General features: G+C 34.3%; 1 protein-coding gene and 1 long non-coding RNA gene across 3 annotated transcripts in view; one reads left to right on the top strand and one right to left on the bottom strand.

The window, feature by feature from the left end:
* The window catches only part of Art1 (arginine methyltransferase 1), a 43,774-nt gene extending 18,525 nt beyond the window's left edge, over positions 1–25,249 (bottom strand). The window contains exons 1-5 of one of the 2 annotated variants that reach the window (XM_089092162.1): positions 25,128–25,249; positions 17,814–18,011; positions 13,101–13,307; positions 6,147–6,284; positions 4,048–4,176 (exon numbers count right to left, since the gene is read on the bottom strand). In XM_089092162.1, the coding sequence (XP_088948288.1) occupies positions 4,048–4,176; positions 6,147–6,284; positions 13,101–13,307; positions 17,814–17,996 (657 nt within the window). In that variant the 5' untranslated portion in view covers positions 17,997–18,011; positions 25,128–25,249. Of the gene's footprint in view, positions 1–4,047; positions 4,177–6,146; positions 6,285–13,100; positions 13,308–17,813; positions 18,012–25,069; positions 25,090–25,127 lie in introns of those variants that run through there. The other variant, XM_089092164.1, reaches the window with a different exon arrangement.
* On the top strand, positions 7,721–11,453 carry LOC148950134 (uncharacterized). Its single transcript, XR_016141990.1, has 2 exons — positions 7,721–7,986; positions 11,217–11,453. It is a non-coding gene; the product is annotated as an uncharacterized LOC148950134 (long non-coding RNA).

Below are 25,249 nucleotides of genomic sequence, written 5' to 3'. Positions count from 1 at the left end.
CAACTGGGGGAGGTATGAAACGAAATTAATCACTACTATTTGTGTCCAGACTTTTAAAAGGGTGTATGTTGTTAAAAATTGCTGAAATTTTTTCTCCAGCACACAAATAGCAGGCCAAACTATAAAGTCTCAAAAAACCAAAAGATTTAAAGTATTAGTCTCTTTTTCCCTGAAAAGACTATGTCAATATAAAACGAACAGAAATTACTTAAAAAAAACTTTTTCCCCTAAATAAGTTTTTCAAAGAAAAGTAAATAACTCCATTAAACCAAAAATGAGCAAAACTATAATCAAATAATCTACCAAGCGAGAAACTACCACAAATCAGCATCGATAAATAAATGAAACCCAAAAGAAAAAACAGAAATTACAATAAATAACCGAGTCAAACTCAAAACGAACAGAAATTAACACAAGTTGGGCTCAATTTCCCCTGTGCCTTCCCAAGGCCAGAACATAATTTGCACTTTACTAAAAAAAAAAATACAAATGAATGTGCATTGTCAGTTTAACATAGGCCTACATATACTGATATTTAGTAATCAAAATGTTGATATTATTTGATTTATTAAAGTTATAAAAGTAAAAACATTTATATTTTTTTCAGTAAAGTGCAAATTATGTTCTGGCCTTGGGAAGGCATAAGGGTTTTGAGCCCAACTTATGTTAATTTCTGCTCGTTTTGAGTTTGACTCGGTTATTTATTGTAATTTTTGTTCGTATGGGTTTTCATTTATTTATCGATGCTGATTTGTGGTAGTAGCTGATTTCTCGCTTGGTAGATTATTTGATTTGATTTATGCTCATTTTTGGTTTAATGGAGTTCTTTACTTTTCTTTCAAAAACTTATTTTGCGGAAAAAGTTGTTTTAATTAATCAAGAAAAGAGGGCATGTTTGATCCTATAAATAAAACGAATGCATGGAGCATTAAGGTAAAACCTTAGGAAAATGTCAAGAAGAATGCCCAACCCAATCAAAAGACATTTTTATCTTTCTTGGTTTTGAAAAGAAAATACCAGTAATATCTATAATGGCTGATGCTATCAGCTGTCACATTGTTCGGAAATATCTAGGAGCATCTTCAACTAAATCACGAAGCACTCTGAGCATCCAGTTTTACAAGAAGTTGTATCTGCAATGAGTCAAGAAAAGCTAAGGCTATAAACCTGATGGTATGAAGTTAAAACTTTCAGGGCATGTTGAAGGAATGTTGAAAAAAGGGCTGGAGTGCAACCAGTCCCCCTCCCATATCCTTTTTAGCTGCAATCTCCTCAAAGACATCTGAGCAATATACGTTATCTAGATTCACAAAGGTCAAATATTTTCAACTCATGTTTATTACGTCCAGAAAGGTCTGATTCATCTGAAAAAAAAGAGTAATAAATCAGCTTTAATGGTTTGTGACATCGGATCTTCTTTTTCTTTTGCAAAAATAAAACAAAGCTTTTTCATGAATGATATTGACAGGCGTTTATATCATGACTTTAAGAAACAAAAAATTCCAACAAGGTTGAACATGTAAAAACTCTAACTTGTGTTTTACCCAAAGACATTGCCTAATATTTTTAGAATACTGAAAATCTAAGTTCAGTGGTTCAGTTGCATTATGGTTCACTTACACAAGGGTCCAGTTGCACGGTGGTTCAGTTGCACGATGGTTCAGTTACGCGGTGGTTCAGTTGCACGTTGGTTCAATTGTACGGTGGTTCAGTTGCACGGTGGCTCAGTTTCAACGGCTTAAGTTAAATGGGGTTGAGTTGAACGGGGGTTTAGTTATAAGGCAGTCTTTGATTTGGCATTGCCTTTATCAATCCGCTAGTAATCCAGGGTTTTCTAGGGGTAACATGAAAAGCCGGCTTTTGAATAACTGTACAACTTTCTTTTAGTAATTTAGTTGTTTCTGAATACCACAATGAAAACTTTTCATTCACTTGTAGATCACTATTTTCTAGAAAATCAAACTGAGTATTGATCACACATCTTGCACCAAATTTTCTTGGAAATAAACCAATAACAAAAATTTAAATGTGTTGAGGTGAAAATGTGAATGTGAATTGTGTGTCCTCAAATTTCAAATTATCTCTACATCTAACAAAGAGACTGGCCCCAAGAGCAGAAGAGCATTAATGAACCAGCTTTCAGTGCGGTCTTTCTATCGTAAGAAAATAATCCTATCACAAAGTGACTTTAGTTGATTTTTTTTCACTCCTGCAAGATTTATTAGACCCAAAGCCAGTGGCGGATCCAGGGGGCACCCCCCTAACGTAGTCTAAAGAAGTGTAATTTACTTAATTAACACAAGATTGCACCAATTAAACTTGCTCCAAACGCAAGTTTATCGGATCAACCTATTTTGCGACCCCCCTCCAAACAAAATCCTGGATCTGCCCCCCCCCCCCCAAAGCAGACATGAATTCAAACTCAGGCAAGCGGGAGCTACTTGCTGTGAAGCTTCGGGTGTTTAGATGAAAATTATAATTCTGCAAATTCTACCAAATGTTTTCTGCAAGGCCGCACTCAAGGTAAAATTCTTCAGCCCTCTGGAAGATTTATCAGTTCAAGCATCTGTAACTTTATCTCGTTTAGATGCAATAAGACGGGTAGCCCTAGGAAAAAAAATAGGTTTACCAGCTGAAGCTGGTCAGAACAAAAGTTTTGACATACAAATTTTTTGCCACTAGACGGAGCGTAAAAATAAAATCAAATGTATACATTCTGGTTGCGAGTCCCTGGGCCTGAGCTGCCAATCCTCCATTACTAGATGTTTTGGTAATTGATTAAATGCCCAAAATATTGTCGGATCTATTCAGCACTTTGTTCCTGTGTGTGCATCTTTTAGTAGAGTTTCTCTAGTTAAAGCACAGTTATGCCAGCAGCTCTATGAGAATTATAATACACTTGGTAGTGCAGATTGCTATTTGGGACAAAACAGTAGAGAAGAAAGATGCCTTTCGTCTTAAGTTCTGAATATATTCATCCAATACAAGTTTAAGCTTGTTGGTATGGGAGTAAATATAGATTGCATGTAGTAAGTGTGTTAGTGCGTGCTTACAAGCCTAAAAAATGGCTCCATCATAGCATTGTGCAACACAATCCAACCAGCTGAGCCCTGCTTTCCGTATTGCTGGTCAATGAACCTGGGCGGAATTTCTGCATAAAGTTTCTCCATATGAAAGTAGCCAAGTCCTTTCTTTCATTTAACAGTCATAAAAGTATCTAAACAGAACTTTGATATGTCCGTTTTTGTTAAGCACAACAGCCGAAAATTTTGTTTTCTACAGCCTTTTTAGCAATTCGACGCCTTATTTAATTCTTATTAACTGGAATGTCATTTTCAATAATTGAAGTTATTTTGGTATTCTGATTTATGGAATGTCCGTACTTTCTTTCTGGCTAATATGATAGGGTTCATGGTAATCGAGAGACTCAGGATTTTCCTGGGAATTCCCCTGGATTTTTCTCGTATCACTTTCATCGTGTCCATTTTAGAGAACTTTCGTTTTAAGAACATCTTGAAAAGAATTTTGAGAATATGGGACCCCATTTGGGACACCTACTAAAATCAGGGCAGGGTTGTAGACTCAACTAGCACCGCGCCCAGAAATCCTAAATAAACGAGAAGAAATTTAAGGCTGAGGTAAACAGAATTATGTTTAGCACCCACATGGTCTGCAAAAAAAAAAAAAAAAAAAAAAAAAAAAAAAAAAAAAAAAAAAAAAAAGAGAGATCCAACTGTCATGAATACATCTTCTGAGCGCAAGCTCACGAATACTACCAATGTTTTTAAGTTATTCTTTTGGAGTCAAGGTGGAAATTCGATCAATTATAGAAGCAAGGGTTATATACCGTTTCCCTCAATAGTTGTATCACGCAGCCAAAGCCGTATCCACGGGGATTTCAGGGTTTGAAGGACACCGCTCCAGTTTTTTCTCAGATAAATTAAAAGACGTTTACGAGATATATTAATCATTAAATTGTCAAACTTTCCCATAGGGCGCACGTGCCCACAGAAGTAACACGTGGTTTATGTCCAAAATCCATCATACCTGTTTTGGATCAACAACATCCACCAAGGGCTCAGCAACAGCAACTTTCCTAATCGATGACATATTGAATCCATAAACGTCATCCCACCAATTGATCTTATCATCTTTATACTGTCGGTCTTCAATAGCCTGAAAAAGTGAAATAATTTGTTTAGATCATTTTAGAACAAATTTATTTAAAGACAAGTACATATACAATCTTCAAAAATACATCACATGAGTCGTGGCAAAATAATATTTATGGAGGTATTAACTGAAGTTGCATGATTCAATTGTTTCAGTTCATGATTGAGATAAGGTTGCAGCTATAGGGGAACTAAAAACCAACTCATCAATATATATACACCTTTATATAAACTGAAAGAACTTGTTTGCTTGTATTTGATTCGCTTCTCAGATAAATAACAAATTTATATAAGATTGATATATAACTTAAGATTGATGTATTGATATATAACTGGTCGAAAACCTAGGAGCTAATACCCTCTCCCCTCAGTTGCCACCACTGTCCTTAGTCAGGTACTCGATTTATCCACTGACCAGTAAGACACATTTTAATTGCAGTTTCTAAGAGATGCTTAAGGATTTGGGTAAAAACAAGAAAAAGGAATTTTTTTCAGCATTTTTTAATATTCCAGTTTTGTTGAAAAAACTGGAAAATCAAGGTGAATTTACAAAAAGCACACATATGAGCAGTATCTTTTAAATGAGCCACTGAACATTTCTGTACGATCCTGCGGTACCCTGCTGCCCTGGTAAAAAAAAAGACATCACTGCTGTCCATGCAAAAAGGCGATTTCCCTTGTTTTTTTAGTTAGAGCTCAAAACCTCTGTTCATAAAGTTTTAAACAACAAAAATCATTTAATTTTCTTCCCCAAAAATATGTTTACGTAATAAGCTCATACTATTAAGTTAAACCTATACAATAGTTATCATTCCTGAATATACTCTAATGGAAAAAAATTCTCACAAAACAGTTTTTCTTTAATACGTTTAAAATTTTCGGTTACTATGGGCCGAGGTTCACTCTTTACTGAGACTGCAGCTAATTCTGCAAGCACCATTAACAACTAATTTTTTTTTTTTTTCATTATACTTGGTTCTCACTGACTCCGTAAAAATCTGTGTACAAGTCGTGTAAAAGATATTTTCCACAGTGATGTCAAGTCAGATCTTATATTAACTGAATATAAGCACAAAATAAACATAACGATGACGCGAGGAGATAGGGCTGATATTAGATCTATTAACCCCAAAGAGAGTAGATCATGCAGGAAAGGTATTGTAGTGATTTCAGTGTAAAAGGTCAATGACGCCCCACCACTGTCCTCCAAAAATTTTCAGTCCAAATTTTAGCAAAATCTTCATTTATTAACATAATTTTTCATTTATTAAATCAGACTTTTCTTACTTTATATGGGAACAAATATGGGAAAAGTGAAAATTTCGGATTCAATTTGTTTACACTAACTTCCGACTGCGCCCTCTACTTTATTTTAATAAAAAAAAATTCAAAAATTACAGAATGATTTTATTGGATTATTTATTTGAAATTTTACACCCCTAAACTTTCTGCGCCCGGGGCAAGTGCCCTCTCTGTCCTTCTATAACCGCCTCTGCTAAAAATAATTCACGAATTAGAATCGAGTTAACATGCTTACGGATCTTACGCAAACTAACGTGATAGGATAGAACTAACAAAAGATAGCGTAATTTTTGCAACTGAGCGAAAAAACCAGTAAGATGGAGAATTTTTATTTTTGGTAAGAGCTTGTATTTTTCTGGCTTTCTAGAAATTTTTATATGCATCCGGCATGTGTTGATGACGCAAAAGATGTTACTTGTCGGGGAAACTGTCGTGTGTCGCAAAATACTGCTTTTGCGAACAAATCGATGAAAATGGTTTTAGAACAATTTCAGCTACATCAAAAAGAACGAAAAAAAGCTGACACATTATCAAAATACATAGAAATTCGTCAGCAGAGATTACAGTTCACCGAGCTGGGAGAAAACCATAAAAAAATCGATGATTCAACACTATAACAAACAAAAATAATAAAAAGAATCGTGAAGAGCGTACGAAAAAAAAAAAACTTACCGTCAAGTACAAGCAAGCTTTGTCTGGAAAGAGCATGCCTCCTTCCTTGAGCCATTTGTCACGGGCATAAAGAACAGTGTCCAACATTGACTCATAAAAGAGACAATAGCCCATCCACTCCGATATGATTATGTCTACCTAAAATACACCAAGAAAATCAACTATTATATCGACGAGGCTTCTTCGTAAAACTATACTGGAGAATGAAAAGTTTGCCAGAAACTTGATCATACAAAACCACTAAAATCTATTCATTATTCAGTTCTGTCCATTCTAAAAAACGGGCTTCAGGGGACAATTTCCTATTTGTCCTGCAACAAAAGAAGAAGAAAAAAGTAAGGTTTACCATTGAAAATAAATGGAACCAGCAATATTAAATCAAAGAGAAAGAGAGTAAAAATGGTCATCAAAAATTTAAACCATTAATAAAAAAAAGAAAAAAAATTAACGACCAAACGAAGATAGAAAAAAGTGCACATACCAGTCTCTTCGAGGCCATTTTTCACAAATGTCACAAATGGAAAAATCGGGTAAAACCCCCCCCGAACAAAAATCCTGGATCCGCTCTTGCATAAGATGCTTTTGATAATTGCACAAATTACTATTGAAAAAGTATACGAGCTTTAAAAGAATTATTTCGCGTTCAGAGACCAAAATTTGTTTGGTACTACTACTGTAGGTATAAATATTTTGAGGTTATTTCTATCAATGGAAAAATTAATACAAAATGGAAATCGAGAACCATGGTAATTGTGACGTGACTTATCAAAAGATCGGAACCGAATCGGGAATCGAGTTGATTTTTCTATTTACTCGATTTATTCCATCTAAGCATATCATAAGAACATGCAAAACCTTTTTCTTTAAGCAAAGCTATTCCTTGAACTCTCTAAGACTGGACAATCACATCTATGTGCAGTAGTTCCACTTAGTTTGACCTTATTATGAAACAGGTCAATAGAATAATAAGAAGTTCAATGCCGCTGGACAATGCTTGTTCTGCCCCCTTTTTTATTGCTAGAACATTCAATTGCAACTTCCCACATTTAACGTTCGGTATATGACCAATTAACTTGAATTATGGTAATACGTCCAGTTTTGTGGAATTATCTTTTTTGCTGAATTGATTTTTTCTGATTTATCTTAATCACGCTTCGTAATTCCTGTGATATACGGAAAATAATCTATAGCTACGATCAAGCACGTACAGGCATAGGACTTAATCTTGAAGGGAGAAAGCATCTTGATATGGGACACGAACTTTAAAAACAGACAAATTATGAAGAAAATATACATTGGAGACAAAGTCATGGAAATCGTAAAATCCGGGGCCACTTGCCTAAAGGTCCCATTTTTCTTCCAATGTCGCTGATTAAAATAAACAATTCAAATATAGTTTGTTTGACTGGTAAATTGACTGATACGAAAAAGATTTCGGAATCTCAAGCTCTAACACTAGAATACATAATTTTATGACCTAGTCTACAAATTGTTCATCTGTGAAGGAGGAACTGCCCCTCCCCTCACAAGCATTTTAACTTAGGAATATAATTAATTTATACCTAAAATCTATTACAGCGGTTAAATACTATCTTATCTCAGCTGTAAGCAGATATGGGCGGGTTTTATTTATTCAAAGCGCAACTTTGCGGTAAACACCAATTAAGTAATAAATATTTCCAACTTCCGCCAGGTATCACAACAACCGCAATTTCAACGGACAAAATATTCATCAACTAAAATACATCAGTTTGACAAAGACACTACAATGAAACCATGGATTTTGATTATACTACTTCTTCTGTGCATTACGACTTCTACATCTTACCCGATTGACAAGGTAGTATAAAACCCCAAGCTTTCAGAGTAGAGTATGATTTTCAGTTCAACCCTGGCTTTTCAGTTTGGAGAATGATTTTTAAAAACTGTCAATTCTTTGTAGAATCTGGCACGTACGCAATCTGAGCATGTTTCATTCTAACATTGATAAACAAAAATCACAGCCTGATAATCCCTGAGCTTTTCAACATTCATTACTCTCAATTTTCTATAGCATGTTTCTGTATCATTAAAATCTTTCACACATTCTCCAATTATTTTATAGATATGCCAGGCTCTTTTTACGACTCACCCTCTGACGCAGAAATTACAAAATATTAGACTCACTTTCCAGCTGTTGAAACATGGATTATAAAATTTCAATTTTCATGGATTATAAAATCTAATTTTTAAAGCTGGTGATATATATATATATATATATATATATATATATATATATATATATATATATATATATATATATATTGTTTTTCAATGAGTGTAATAAATTAATATTAATAATAACTTTACGAAGTTACATAGTAACTATAAGCAAGTAACTATAATAACTAATTGCAAGCCGTGAAATTATTGGATAACTGTGATAGGGTCAAACCCGACAAGACATTCATAAGCACAATTTTGGCTAACATCCCAAAGGAGAACTTTTAGGTCATTATTACTAGAACTTTCCTGGGAGTTCTTGTTCGGACTAGAAGTTCACACGCTGGATAAATCGTTTCAAAGAGTACTAGGATTCAAACTAGGAGCACTTCAAAATCCTTACATGAAAAGGCTCCAAATTAATTTTCTACCCAAGATCTTCTTGGGCGTGTAAAAACCTTACGTTTGTAATTGTTTGTTTTTTTTGTATAAATGAATTGATTCATTGATTGAAATCAGTCTCCTCTTGTTCTATACGCAATAGTTCCCCCATAAAACAAATTTTTGTCTTCTTGGATATTAGGAATCTACTGAATATGTCGCTGCGCTTAAAATCGAAATGTATTTAATATTTCTTCAAAAATATTTTACTGCACCACTGTTTCCGTACCCCTTGCTCAAATAATCAATTGAACTTATCACTGCACTTAAAATTCAAATTATCTAATATTTCTTCCAAAAATATTTTACTGCACCACTGTTTCCGTACACCTATCTCAAATAATCAACTGAACTTATAGCTGCACATAAAATCCAAATTATCTAATATTTCTTCCAAAAATATTTTACTGCACCACTGTTTCCGTACACCTATCTCAAATAATCAACTGAACTTATAGCTGCACATAAAATCCAAATTATCTAATATTTCTTCCAAAAATATTTTACTGCACCACTGTTTCCGTACACCTATCTCAAATAATCAACTGAACTTATAATTTCAATTAAAATCCAAATTATCGAATATTTCTTCAAAAATATTTTACTGCACCACTGTTTCCGTACACCTATCTCAAATAATCAACTGAACTTATAGCTGCACTTAAAATCCAAATTATCGAATATCTCTTCAAAAATATTTTACTGCACCACTGTTTCCGTACACCTATCTCAAATAATCAACTGAACTTATAGCTGCACTTAAAATCCAAATTATCTAATATTTCTTCCAAAAATATTTTACTGCACCACTGTTTCCGTACACCTCGCTCAAATAATCAACTGAACTTATCGCTGCACGTAAAATATAAGTGTATTTAATACAGCTTCCAAAAATCATTTACTGCACCCCGTTTCAATATCTTTAGCTCAAAACGCTACTATGCATAACTTTATGCATAAGGTACCAAATTAAGTCACAGTCTTAATCACTAAAATTGGCCATATTTTCTTCTTATTTAAACTGAAGCCGTTCCAGCAGAACAATTCAACAGCTCGTTCTATTTCTTGCACAATTATAGAAAATCAGAGATAAGCCCTTTGGTTTTGGAAGAATGGTATACCACTCCTATAAGCAGTTTTTTAAATGAGAGGGTGTTAAAGTACCAACCAGTAGATTAAATCTGACAAGGATAGACATTTACGATTTTGGTATTCACTTGGTAAATATACTGTCAAAAATGTGTATTACTGAAAAAAAGACAGGAAAAAGCAAATAATGAATTGTTAACTTGGTACTTGCCAAAAGGATACGGTTCGATTTACCTCTAAAACGCTGGAATTAGCTCTGTTGGATTTGATCCCGGCTGATTTTGAATTGAAGTTATGAAGTTATCAAACTGTTGAGGTTATACCAGGTTCGGCACGAGAATTTCTTCTGACATGTCCGAAAATTTCAGACATGTCAGAAACACTAGGTTGCATCAAGACTGGGCTGGGTAATTGTAGACAAAGAAAAGCCAAGACAGATAGTCCAAGTAATATACTGCAGGATGTAGAAATATACTGCAGGTTATACTGCAGGATGAGGAGGAAGGAATGTTTTTCAGGAAGAGGGGGATTTGGACTAACATGAGAAGGTTGGAAACCCCCCTTCCCACGTCACGATAGATTCTAAGATGTTTTATTCCTAACTTTAAATTCTTTCTAACTGAGGTATGATTTCTTTGATAATGAGTTCTGTAGAACAAACCCTCATCTGCCTAAACTTACTTTACACAAAGTGTTTTTGAAGAAATTACGACTAATTATACTTAGTAAATAAATAAATAAAATAATAAATAAATACCAAAATAAATAACAAATAAAGAAATAAAATGAAGCAACATAAAGCCTAAGTTTAAGATACCTCTTCTTTTGTCGGTAATTCTAAATCATTTTCAACTCAAGTATGGTTTTGCTAGTCAGGAAATAGGATAACTGACTCCTACCCTTAATTATACATAAAAAGAAACTAAATTCCATCTTTTCATTTAATAAAGATGATTTGATGACTAGATGTTTCGTTTTTTTAATCCCACCTCCCCTTCTTTCAGTGGCACAAATAATTCAAAACAAAAAATTACTTTTGAAATTTAAAATTATCTAAATACCATTTACATTTTGAAACTAATAAAAAACACTTCAATTTTTTTTTATGCTCTGAAAAATTATGTATATTATACAAGTCCAGTTCATTTTCTGGTACTTTTTTCTACAGCCATTATCAAAAGCAATGTGGTTTTTGACGGTTAAATTCCTATATAGTTTATTAGTTATGATTAAAGTAAACCAAAGAAAACAAAATAGTGGCAACTGAACTAGGTCCTCTTTCTTTCAGGAGGCAAAATCTTTTATGTTTGACTCGATTGATCTGAATTCATTTTTCAGGAAAACTATGCAAAAACTGAAGTGGAAGTAACTACAATAGAAAAACCCCATAGCTCCAACTGGCTGGAAATTTTACTGCAAAAATTAAGAAAATGGATTTTCACTCCTGGCCACCAAATGAATTATACTACGAGAAGGCCACTGTACAATGACAACCCTAACAAAATTGGGGAAAACGTAACCCCCTTATTCTAGCACTCTTTTAGTATTTGTATGAATAAATCATTTATCCAGTTTTGTGAGAGAAAAATAACAAAGAACAAATTAGTGTAACAAGGATGCTTAACAGAGAATCCTTGAGTTTTTTTGTTACTCCAGAGGGCAGATTAGTCATGTACCAACAGGCAAGTATGCAAAATTTTAATTCAGAAGGAGCATCTTTGGAGTGCCAAGAATGAGCAAATCATGGAAAACAAGAGAAATGAGAGAAAAAATTCTAAAAATATCACCCCCCCCCCCGCGTACGTACCTGGGGGAGACAGACATGTCATTTTTGCTTACTCTTTCACGAAATGACTGAGCAAAAATTATCAGAAATACACAAAAATTGCATAAATATACCCTTTCAAATAGAAAATTTACGGTTTTTCAGAATTTCTTAAGTCAAAAACCCAGAGTCTATTAAAGCAAAAAAAAAAAAAAAAACAAGTTTTGGGCATAATTTAAACCTTGGTAACACGATACCTCTAGTGGAGATGCTTTAGGGACTTCAGACAGTACGAGATCCAGAATCTTAAGCAGGAGGATCATGATAAACCCTTGAGAACATGCTTTTGGCTCGAGAGATTTACAAACTAGAATTTGTTGAACTTCTTTTGTCTTGCTGATCTGTAGAAGCAAAGAAAAATGCTCCCAGGGGGCGCATTTGCCCCTTATATATTGACAGATTTATATAAATCCAAGTGTACATTACAAAAAATTAGATTAAACCTAAGCCAGGGATAGTACACCCTGGATCCAACGATTTCAACTCCTATTGCGTCCAAGCAGCAGGTTCGTCCCTGACAATTGGAGGAGCTTCTAAAAGCCGAAAATAAGAAAATGAAAATAAGAGGATCTTAAAAAAAGTTAAATAAAGTAAGAAATGTACATACTCATTAGCCCATTAAACACACAGTGAATTTCGGCTATTACCAAGCAAGGTACACAGATACTACCAAGCAAGGTACACAGGTGGGAGCAGGAATGGGCACAGACAAAGTCTAATGTTTTGATGAAGCTAATATTGTAGTGCACATATCCAAAAAGAGAAAAAGCTTTAAATTTATGTTTGTATGTAAAATGATTAGCCTTTTGCATATTCAAATATCCTAAATAGAATAGTGGGTCCAGGGCCGGATTTGAATCTTTAGCGCCCCTTGGCCCAAGTGTTTTGGCACCCCCAGGCCCAAGCGTTTTGGCACTCCTAAGCCAAAGCATTTTTTTTTCAGTGAGACCCGGAGATTCATTCGGGGATAGTGGAAGCTCTGAACAGAATGAAACAGATGAATGATGAGCCAAAAGTAATGCAAGATAGAGGGGAAACCGAGCTCTCAGCTGCCATTCTTGGGAGACATCTGACAGTTTATAAGCAGCTACAGAATTCCAGTTTTTTTTTATCACTTTTCTGTGAAAAGGCAGCGCAGCAGCAAAGTGCAACTGTTCCTTTGAAGATGGCTCACTATCAGTCCTATTTTTATTAAGAAAAAAAATCGCTCAGTGTTTTTTTTTTTTTTTTTTTTTTTTAGGCCCTCGGCATTGTGCGCCCCTATACCCGGGCCTATGCGCAAATCCTGGCCTGAGTGGGTCATAATAAATTAAGCAACAACAACAAAAGTTCCAGAGAAGTAGGAAAGAAGATGTCCAACTGTTCAAAGTATGCTAAACAAAATCTGGGAAACTAACCTTATCAATGCCATCTGGGAGTTCAACCTCTTCTACTTTTCCTTTCAGAATAGTGACTAAATGACTCAAATGATTATCAGCAACAATAGTACGAGCGTGGTCAACAATATTTGACATATCAATGCCAATCACTTTTGCAGCTCCTGCTTTTGCAGCAAACATTGACAATATACCAGTTCCACAGCCAACATCTAATACAATCTTGTCCTGAATAAGTGATAGGAATCTAAATCAATATTTCCTACTTGGGAAAAAATAAAATCTACTCATTTTAAAATCCAGTTTTGTGCTGTCTGCTCAGCCTTTTTAAATATTTTAGTTGTTAATTCATTAAATCCCCTTTAAGGTAAACAGGAAAGACTAACGATGATGATTTCTTGTTCAGTCCTAAATTTGTGTCTTATGACAGATGGCAATCATTAAAAATTCGGTTTGTAAATAGTTCTTTTTCAAAATATTTAGAGCATTTCAAAAATTGCAAAACAATTAGAATATTAGGAATTTAAGTTTTAGGTATCCCCATTGGCACCCATAAGCTGAATTTTAGGGGGGGGGGGGCTTACCTGGTTTAATCAGTACTTCCAGTGCTGTATAATAGAAATCTCAAAACAAAAATATAAAATATAAGGCAGCATCATTCAGCCAGGGGGGGGGGCTGGAGACCCTCTCTGTCCGCCCCCCATATGGGCGAGTCCTCATGAAAGATCCTAGCAAAACGATTTTTTTTACGAGGGTGAATGGTACATAAAATACAACAAACGCATGTTTCCAAACAGTTATATCCCCACTTAAATAAACCCTGACTTTAAGACCGTAAGTAAAAACAGTTCCATTCAGCAGCTCAGTTAATGGATATGTAGGAAAGAGGGAAGGGGATGGGCAAAATGTATTTATCAAAATCGAGGGGGGAATGTCCCAAAACAGGCATTTTAAATGATTATACCCCAAACAAGTATTTTTTTATCTAAGGAGGGGAGTGATTTTCCCTGCCCTTCCCACTGATATCCCTGCATCCAATCTTTTAGGCAAGCTAATGGTTTTCTTTCATGGCTTATATACAAAACTAAAAGCATAAATCAACCAAAACTGGGCTGTACCCAGGATCTTAATTAGAAGGGGGGCAGGTCTCAAACCTTTTCAAGGCAGATCTCAGCCACAGAAAACGCCTTTAATAGCTAAGAAATATTCAAAGAGTACATATTGATACATAATTTTTATTTAATTACTGATAGAGATCACTAAGAACCAATGTAAAAGGAAAGTTACATTACATCTAAACTGCCTTTTTTCTAATGATCTTTTCTTCTGATGCTGTTCTTATTTGTATTGCAAAGATGAAGAAATTATTTGTATTTTGTACAAATTTCAGCTAATTATATTTAACAAAATAATTGTAGATAAATGATTATTTTTTGGGTGACCACTAATTTTCAAATACTAAGTTTTTTCTTATGTTTTCACACATCATAAACACTTACTTATAAAATGGACGAAAAACTTGCTACTTGTCCCTGTAAAAAAAAAAAAAAAAGATCCAGCAACTGAAACGTCAATTCGACACCCTATGCGCCAGCAATGGCTCAGGAGGATCTTTATCCTTTTTAAGTATAATATTCATAAAGGCAGATTGCTGTAATTTACCACCCCCCCCCCCCCATAGAAAAATGTACAGCCCAGTTCATATATTCTCAATTGTTTTATGATCCACTACTCTTTTCTTTGCCACTTGAGCAACAATACCTATTGAAAAAAAGACAAAAAAACAAACAAGTTTTTTCAACAGAAAGTAAGGAGCAACATTAAAACTTAGAATGGGAAGAAATTATTCTGTATGAGGGTGACTGTCCCCTCCTCAACCCCTCGTTCATTACGCTATAGTTTTTAGTGCTTTAAAAAACCTTCTTATTCCAGTTCAATACCCCTTATGTTTCAGCAGTTGTCCTTAAAGGATTGGGACAAAAAGTCAAACTTAAACGATAAGAGAGAGGGACTGAGGAGGGGGGCAGCCCCCTTATATACGGAATCGTTACTGATCTTTTAAAGTTTGAACGTTGCTTCTAACTTTCTGTTAAAGAAAACTTTTTTATTCAATTTCTGATTGGTTTTCAAATCATGTCAAGATCTAACCTAACCAAGATATGATGTGGGCTACTGACCCCATGAGCCCCCAATTTCATGTTGTTAAAACGTATGTATCAGTAATTGCAAATTGATTGGTAACATCTGCTTTTCCAGTTTCTCTACTGAACATTTGAAATTTGGGATTGTAATTACATTTTTCGACAAATTTTTTTATGAACAGTAGTTTTGTTCAAGAAATTCTTCATAATATTTTTACAACAGAACTTTTGGTGAGCAGAGAGTGATGTTATTGTTCATTGAAATTCTGCATGACTATCTTCTTTGCAGCTGAAGCCATTGCAACATCTACAATAAGATTATCTGATGCTTAAATGCAATGAAATATTGTATATGAATAGGAAAAGAAGAACGTTACCATTTAAATTTGCTGAAAACAAAGCTCTTGGTAGCACTTACCATACCCCCCATTCAAAAAAAACATTTCCTGGCAAGGATCATGATGCCCTGTCTTGCCTCTGGGCTGGTGGGCACATGAATGTTATATTTTATGCTATATAGCAAAATACTGTTGCAATGGGAGAGGCACTATTACTACCTCCTCCTCCTTAGTACTAATAATAAAGGGATAGACCAAAAATATTCCCAGGAATCAAGAAGGATTATATATCTATGTCTGCCTCATGCCTTCCCCAAAACCCATTCCTTACACATCATTGTATGTAATTTTATGAGCCATGAAGTAAATCAGTTTAGTTAAATGAAGATTTAAAACAAATGTCAGAAACACTTTTTCTTCAATATGAGGAGAGGCATCACCCTTATTAGGCTTAGTGTAAATGAAGGGAGATGCGAGATAAATTCATACAACCCACGACTACCCATATTTATCTGAAGGCTCATGGGCAGTTAGACATTTGGGGCACTGAAATGTGCCACCACCCCCCTCTACATAATGACCCACTATCACTCCTTTGTATTAGTTAATATACAATTATACATCACTAAGCATAACTTCATGAAAAATCAAGTGAAATGACTTAGTTAAGTTATGCATCAAGATAAATGTCCATATTAACCGTTTAGGTTGTATGGAGTACATGACTTTTCAAGAAAAAACGCACCAATGTGCAGCATTTTTAACTTGGAAGCTCAGTATTGTGTTTTGATACTTTTAACTCAATTGTCTATCTCAGAATTGTCATCAATAGCAACTTGGCACTCTTTGGGACAAAATCATAATTTGGGAATTAGTACCACAAAATGGAAAAAAACATCATTTTCCTGTGGCACAATCCTTCTGGACACTTAAAAAGGGGACTGAAACTTTTAATTTCCAGTCAAATCAGCACTCATCTGATCTTCTAGGCCTGTTGGTTTGATAGAATCATCCCAGAGAGAAAAAAACAACACCAAATAAACATGCCAGTCATGCCACCATACAAAAAGTGGAGTAGCATAGTAGTAATGCTACTTGGTACTTTTCCTGGCCTGTTGAAATTTGTTGGCAGATTTTGTCTGAAAATACTATTTTTATATATAAAAATACTTCTTGCTCAAACAAAAGCTGTCAAAACAAAAGTTGTGCTGGTGTAGCGTCAGCACCTTTTGGAATTTTGTCAAATTCTGCTATTGCCAGCTTTGGAACTTTGTCCATGCCTGTAAACATGCATCTATGATCCTTCTGAAAAAAAAAAAAAAAATTCCATATTTTATTAGATAAAAGTTTGAAACTCTATACTAGTTCTCTGAAATGTTGAATCTAATGGTGTAATTTTCATTAAAATCCCTTTCCTTTTTTGGGGTGTTTCCCCCCAATTCTTCTTTTTAAACTTTTTGTTACTTTTGGCCTGTCACTTGTTACTTACAGTTTGTTACATTGAACTGTCAATATTTGCACTTGCTGCTTACAATTATAAAATATAAAAGGCATATATAAAGTTGGCTGTATGTTTATCCATCAGTAGGGTTGTGGCAAGGTGAATGCACCTTTAGAAATGAGATCAGTAAGGATTTACAATAGCTTTATAGCAGTTTCCAGAACTATTTAGAATTTCTTTCACCCAGTTTCAGCCTTTACCAAAAACACTGTATTATTATTGGCTAAGTGTGTTGGTCAGTAAGTATATTTTTTCCAGATAAAATATATATACAAAAATATCTTACATAAGGTATCTTTATAGGGTTCTTTAAATCATTTGTTCCCTATATCTGCCTAACAGGCAATAGATTTCCTGTTCAAATCCAGATGGAATCCTATTTTGATTTTGTCAATAGTTTGCTTTTGTGGCAGGCAGGACCATGAAAAGGTCAAGAAAGATAATGGGATTTTTTTTTTTTGGGGGGGGGGGAGATTTTAGGCTGGAGTGATCAAGAACAACTGAAAAGCTACAGCCATGAAATATAAAGCAAATTTCAAACCATAGTAAGAATTCTAACAAAACAATTATTAAATGTGACATGAATTTCAAGTTTAAATATTTGTTTTTTTAATTCTTTCTTATACCTATTTCCAGAGACTTTGCTACTAGTAACAATATAGTTGACTTAGACCAAGTTTAAATATTCTTTCATTTTGTAATATCTTTTAACCAAACAATACAAACCTAAACAACAAGTTTAAGAGTTACATACCTTGAAAAGGTGCTTATTGTGGTAAATTGAATTCCTATAAGTTAAGGTTCTAACTTCGTCTTTGAGCATTTCCTCATGGATACCAAAGTGAGCATAGCTGTCAAAATAATAATCTTTTGATGTCATTTCAGCTGCATTATCAGGAATAAGTTTGTCAGCAGGGGGAGCAGAGGTATCCATCATGTTGCTGCAAAATCACTGAAAAAAAAAAACAACTTGTGATTACCATATTTCAAAATGCATATTTGAGTAGTTCATATTTAGGGCAAAAACCCAGGGACTTTTGGTCCAAAATGCCTTTGGTTGGTCCATACGAAAGAACCATCTTTGGGATCCTTCAGTTCAGACTTATCTAATGGACCCCCCTCCCCTGTCTTTAGGTATGGCAAATTCCATTACTGATTCCACAATTCCTACCAAATACCAATTTTTTGATAAAATTTGTACACTTTCTTGTCTGTATTCTTTCTGATAAAATCTGTATTTGTTTCTAGTAAATGGCAAAAATAATCAAATGCCTTTTTTGTGCTTACAATTAATCAACAAGGCTCACTAAGCATATGCACATGCCATTTTCCAGTAGTATACTTTTAAAGGCTATATCTCATTGTGAAAACTCCTACCATATTCATTGTACACATGAAAAAGGCTTTTTTGGAAACAACTTCAAGTGCCACCTATGAGTGAATGAATGAAAAAATTTTATTGCCCATAAAAACATGTGAGGGTATTATAATGGAGTAAATACGAAAAATAGAAAAAATACAACCTACACCTAATTTTCAATATTTGCAACTAAACATAGAAAATTGGTTTCTCAATTGATAAGAGCATTCATCTAAGGTTTAAAATATCATCAGCATAGAAGAAAAAGGTCCAGACATCTAAATATGTAACTTTTTCATGAGCTTCTAAAACAATGTTGTTATAAAGGGGTGGGGACATTTAACCTACTTGGCAGATATCATTCCACACTCAAATCAGAGCTTTCCTTGATACAAAACTATTCAAAGTAGGTAGGAGAGAGTGGTATATACAAGGACACAGTACAAAGTGGATCAAGCCATCTTTCTATCATCAAGCATTAACTAAAAATTGGTAGAGGTCATCTAGCATAGTTAGTTTAATGATCAACCATCCAGAGCAATTATTTTAGTATGTTACAATTTTCGTTTTTGAGCAAACCACTCTCAAAGTTTGGGCAATAAGATATTTTGCCTTTAGATTTTCTGTGTCTATTCTTTTTTGGTTCAGTAGAATTTAGTACTTGTGGTATCAAACAAAGCCATCTGGTCATGTTCTATAGCCATCTTGTGGCAAAATATTGAGAAGAAAAAAAATTAACCTCAACTTTGTAGATGGGTGTCATCTGGTATACAATGGGACAGGAAAAAATGGCACACACTGAAACATGTCCCAGTATGTATCAGATGACACCCATCTACAAAATCAAGAGTAATTTTTCTTCTACAGATGAATTCTCTTCAAGTGCATCTGGGTTGTCAAAACAACATAGATACAATGTCTCAGGAACAGTAGAGGGTAAAGTTTCTAATTTTCAGTGAAGCTTGAGGGGGAGAGTAAAACTAAATCAAAAGGTACTATGCATATCCAGATTGTCAAAAGGGAATATGTACATAATCCCAGGAAAAAAAGGGCATACACTAGACCTTTCAGATTATGTTACTGGGAATGTTGAACTAAATTAAAAGTCACTATGTCCACCCAAGCTTGTCATAAAGGTGTATTTATAACACCTTATTAATGGATAAAGGTATTAATTTGAAACTTTCAGGGCATACTGATGGAGATTTATAACTAAATGTGAATGGTTCCATATTTATACTAAATATGGTGAGCTCATGTGTGTGAATACCTCATAGAAGCAAGCAAGATCTTTTATAGTTTGACAAGTAAAAACATTTAAATCCTTAGTTACAACTTTACTGTAACAAATAACAAGACAATCTCTCAGAACTGGAGAAATGCCAAAGAGGCAGGGATAAAGTGGCTTGCTGGCTTTTGAGCTCAAAATCCACAGATGTTGCTATGCAAGCCTGGACCAACAAGCTTTGGTCAAGCTATGAGCTTTAACAGGGTCAACTTTGGATGATTCTTCCCAAACCTGAAGTCAGTCCTGGTAAAGCTTCCTTTGACCACAAGTGATGGACCTGCTCCTTTTAGTTCTGCAAACAACATTCTATATCAGCCTGAAGATCCTGAGGCTGGGGTAAACAATGAATAAGCTTTGAGCTCATCCATACTTATTTCAAATCAATAACAACCTACTCCTGAACAAGTAAGACCATTCCCAAAGCAAAGCCACATGTTATAGCCACCTTAACTTGCTGACAAGTGTAATTAAGGTAATTAACCAATGTTGTCATGGATGTAAGAAATCAACTTCAAAAGCACTGACTGATGCATCCATCAAACTGCAGCTTGATAAAGAAGAAAAGCAAAGATGAGCAAAGTAGTTTATGAGATAGTTACTGAAGGGAAAACACCTACACAAGAAAAGAAACTCTTCATAGAGCCAGATAGTGAAAAGAAAATAGTTCTGGACAACAAAAGTGGCAATTCCTTGAAAGCTGGTTCTTCTGATGAGGAGGATGTGACTTAAGAAGTCTTTGGCTACATCAACAGTGTTGAAAAGGTAGTATAAGGGAGATTTTTTCTCTGGTTGTACTGTGGAAAAACAGAACAGTGCCTAAGTATCTGTAATGTGTATGGCCAGACTTCAAAAATGAAAGTGGTCATACTGAGAGAAATCTATCTTTTACCCCAGAGAAGATATACTGAAAAAATTATCACCCCCTGTTCTTGTCCCCAGTACTGCTTCCAGGGTATCTTCAGATAATAATAATTTAATTTTAACCCACATCATATATCAAAATGTAATTGTGGAGTATAACAAAAAAAAAGTAGATAATACACTACATACACGAGTACATAAAACTTAAAAACTTCATAAGAGCAGAGTACAAAAAAAAAGAGACAACAACCAAAAAAAGAAAACATTCAAGATACAAAACACAAAAAAAAAAACTATTTATGACAGACAGACCCAAGACTTAATACAGCAGACCAGGACTTAATAGAGCAGCATTTAATAATTTAGAACTTCATATTTGAAATGATTGAATATTATCTGTTCATGAATATAACAAATTTAAATTACTATTGCAGGAAAAAAAAAGAATTACAAAAAAAATAAGTGACAACAGAACCATTCCCTATAATAATATATTTTTAATCCACAACAAAAATTAAAGTGGAACAGAAAAAAAAAAAACACTTCAAACAACAAAAAAAGAACAAAAACTACAGCAAACAAGTAAGGCCACTGTGGGCTGGCAGATACTTATATGTAGGCTGGGGTAGTTTGCTGGCAAGTTCCATAAGCTTTGACCCAATATCCAGAAGACCATAAACAGATATGAGATTCCAATTTCTATACCATGGTGGCAGATACAATAGAATGCAGGAAAACTAGAAATAATATGAATGAACTGATGTCTTTTTGGTAAAAAATAGGGTAAATTCCAAAATTCCAGACAGAAATAAAATCAAGTGATCTGTAAAAACTGAATATAATTTAGCAAGAGACTTTCTGTTGTATCTACCTCACCAACTGGTAGTCAATTTATGGAGAAAGTGTGCTTGATATTAGTTATTTGAAGTCAATTCTTTAATAGTGCAAGTGATTCTTATTATTTTTGGCTAATAAATGAATAGTTTGGGTCATCTACCATCAATGTCCCTTTATGAATTACCCTTGATATTTAGTAGCACTGGTACATGCATGGATGCCCTCTTTTTTTCATCAGTTGAAGAGTGAAAAATCTAAAAAAGTCTCATTCTATTCTCCTGATAATGGACTTTCATTTGAACTATAAGCCAGTTCTTTAGTCAACCATATGACAAGATTTTCTTTTTGTATTAAAAAAAAATTGTGAGATATGTCACTCTTCTCTACTTTTACAATTACCTTGAGTTGTGCATACATATTTCTGAATTCCCTCTGAACAGAGCCATCAAGACCTTGACTTCTCACAGAATATAGCAGTTGAGGGTGCTTTTGACCAGTCAAAGGCACATGAGACATCATGTGCCATCAGAATCAGGATATCATAATTTCTCTCTATTTCAATGACAATACTCAAAACTATAGAGTGGATATATTTGCAGCTATGATCACCATTAAAACCAAGCTGATTGTCTGGAGTAAACCATGCATCACTTAAGTCATCAACTAGCAGCTTTAGTAGCTTACCAAAATTGAAAATCATCTGGTAGAGTAGCTGATGATGCATTGTTAGCTTCTCACTTGCACTTTTTAGGTGTAACTCACTTAACAGATCAATTTCTGATGAAATACCACATAAAGAATCATCAAGACTGAAATTACTTTTCCACAACTGATAGGAGAAAACTCACTAGTGAAATGTCTGATCTGGTCTTCTTCACTTGAAAGCACACAGTGTGAAGAATATGCTAGGGATTCCTGCTCGAAACCCAAAGCTATAAAACTAGTTATATTCAATTGCATAAGACCTGGCTGAATATGTAACTTACAATCTGGCAATTGACAAATAATAATGGGTTTGGACAAAACTTTGTAGGTTTACTCCTTGCACACTAGACCTGCTGAGAAAAAACCCAAGCCCATTGACTAGAGGTTTACTATCCCCACATGTTGAAAAACAGACAATCATATCTCTGCATGGATAGCAATTCCCCCCCCCCATTTTTCCAGCTGTAGCAGGCTGATGAAACATTGTATAGAGATGGGAAAGACTCAATTCTTTTGTATGTATCTAACAAATATCATCAGTTGGATATACTGATATAGCATACTAGGATACAGTGTAGTAGGATATACTGAACCTTTTTCTAGAGAATGTATTTTTCTGTATTTCCTGTCCAATTAATATATTGCTGAGAATAGTTAGTAAAAAAATGTGTTGATCAACATTTTTGTATTTTATTGGATTTTAATATGACTTACAGTATTTTATTTCACTTATGTAGGCTATACTTTTTTGTATGTGTTATAGCTATATTCAAATGTTTTTTTTGGATGTGTTATGCAATCACAGCAGGATAGTGATGCCATATAGAGGCCAATATAAGTGATTTGAGCAAGAACACTTTGTACAACATCCTTATACAATCCACAAACATTTTAAGTGTTGACTTGGTCTGTGCCAAATTTTCATTTGTGTGATTTTAAAAGTTATGTGGCTTCATTTAAACCCCAAGATTTAAATAAGGGTTGCACATACACAAGCATTTAATTCACCTAAATGTCAACTGAACAACAACAAGTCAATATCTTCTAAACACAAACTAAGCCAAGATTCAAATACTAAAATTCTACTTGTAAAATTACAGCAAAAAATTGGGATTGAGCAAAGTTGTAAAGCTGAAAACAATTTTGTTGTACTTCATTTAAGCTGAAGACCTATTTTCAAGGTTTCACTTTTAGGTCAATATATACAAAATCATATTATTGAATTAGGACTAAAGTGAATACACCATTTGATGCCTTTTTTTATGCTGATTACAAATATAATAAGCATTTCTATCGGAAATGAATTTCCGATTCATTTCCAATAGAAATGAATCGCCCCCCTATATAGGCTATACCTAACCTAACCTAACCCTGAATTGGCATATATAGGGGGGGGGGGCTGAAATTCATTTCCAATAGAAATGCTTCTTATATTTGTAATCAGCATAAAAAAAGGCATCAAATGGTAAATTCACTTTAGTCCTAACTCAATAATATGATTTCATATATATTGACCCACTTTTATAACACATGTATTCTTAAAGGTCATCAAAAGCCCTCTAGAGAAAGAAGTGGAGGTAGGCTAGGTACTTAGGTAAATTTATTGTTATTCATATGAGCCTATTGAGTTATGAATAAAGTAAACATACCACTGGATGCCTTTTTTATGCTCTTTCCAAATATAATAATAATTTTTTTTTTTAATGAATTTTACCCCCACCCTTATATTACCAATTCAACATATAGGCCTATATTTGCACATGTGTTTGAACCTGGGTTCCTTGAATCTGGAACCCACAGAAATAGGCCTACCAGGCTCAAACCCAAGTTCTACCTTCATTGGCAATAAATTCAAAAATGGCTAACCATCTTGAATTCACAGCCTGTGAAGTTTGCTCATTGGGATACCAAACAGTTGATTTTGAATTGAAAACCAAGTACTTTACAGTAGGCATCAAGAATGTGGCTAATTGTAGAAAAAGCCAAGAAAGATAGTCTGAGTAATTGAGAGGGAAATTCTATTCCTCAGCATCAAGTGTTTTCAGCTGTGAAGTTTCAACCCTGTTTTCCTTGAGAACCTGCTTTGAGAAAATGCTTGATGCACTAGACAAGAACAACCTGTGTTCAAACCCACTGAGCCTGAGGCTAAGGTATTAAAGATATGCAAATACATTTCCTAAATTTAGAAAAAAAACATTGATAGGCTAAGGCTTAAAATTCTACTCAAAGAACATGAATTACATTTTCAGAACTAGGCTAAAGCCAGAGAGAAAGAAACTGATAACTGAAAATTAAGGTAAAATGTTTTTTTCTCAAATTTCAATTAGTATAAACCTGTCATTTAGACAAATATCAGGACCCTCTAAATGGAGGAGTGGATGTAGGTACCTCAAAAACATAAGGAAATCAGTAAGGATTTGCAGTTTCTTTCACTTAGCCAAGCTTCTTTCTAATAGCCTATCTTCAAAAGCACTTAATTTGGTCAATATCTATGAAATCATATTATTGAGTTAGGAATAAAATGAATACACCATTTGATGCCTTTTTTTATGCTGATTACAAATAGCCTATAATAACCATTTCTATAGGAAATTATTTTCAGCCCCCCCCCCCTATATATGCTATATCTACCCTAACCCTTAATTGGCCTATATAGGGGGGGGGGCTGAAGCTCATTTCCAATAGAAATGCTTATAGCCTAATATTCGTAATCAGCATAAAAAAGGCATCGAATGGTGTATTCACTTTTGTCCTAACTCAATAACGATTTTGTAGATATTGACCCTTAATTTTGTCCATTTTGGTGTATTTAGCAAATGCAGAGTTAAATAAGCCTTAATTAGGCTAGGCCTAGCCTACTAAATTATGTTAGGCTTGACTGAATTGCAATTTGCAAATAGATTAATATTTATTTGCTGAACTGTCTATTCTAGGCAAAAATCAGTCAGAAATTCCGTACTGTAGACGTAATTAATGTCATAGAGCCATAGTGGTCCATAATTGCTTCAATAACTAACCTTTTAACACGTGAGTAGATGTTGCGGCACTTTGATGGTGCTGTTGTGAAAGGATTTTTAATGAAACTGACAAAATATTCAATTACTTGAAATTATTCTAAGCTGCCATCTGTCTAGAGCAC

The sequence above is a fragment of the Artemia sp. Qi Xiang Cuo genome, chromosome 7, assembly GCF_049724085.1.
Source record: "Artemia sp. Qi Xiang Cuo chromosome 7, ASM4972408v1, whole genome shotgun sequence".
Taxonomy (NCBI): domain Eukaryota; kingdom Metazoa; phylum Arthropoda; class Branchiopoda; order Anostraca; family Artemiidae; genus Artemia; species Artemia sp. Qi Xiang Cuo.
This window is presented reverse-complemented; position numbering and strand designations above follow the sequence as displayed.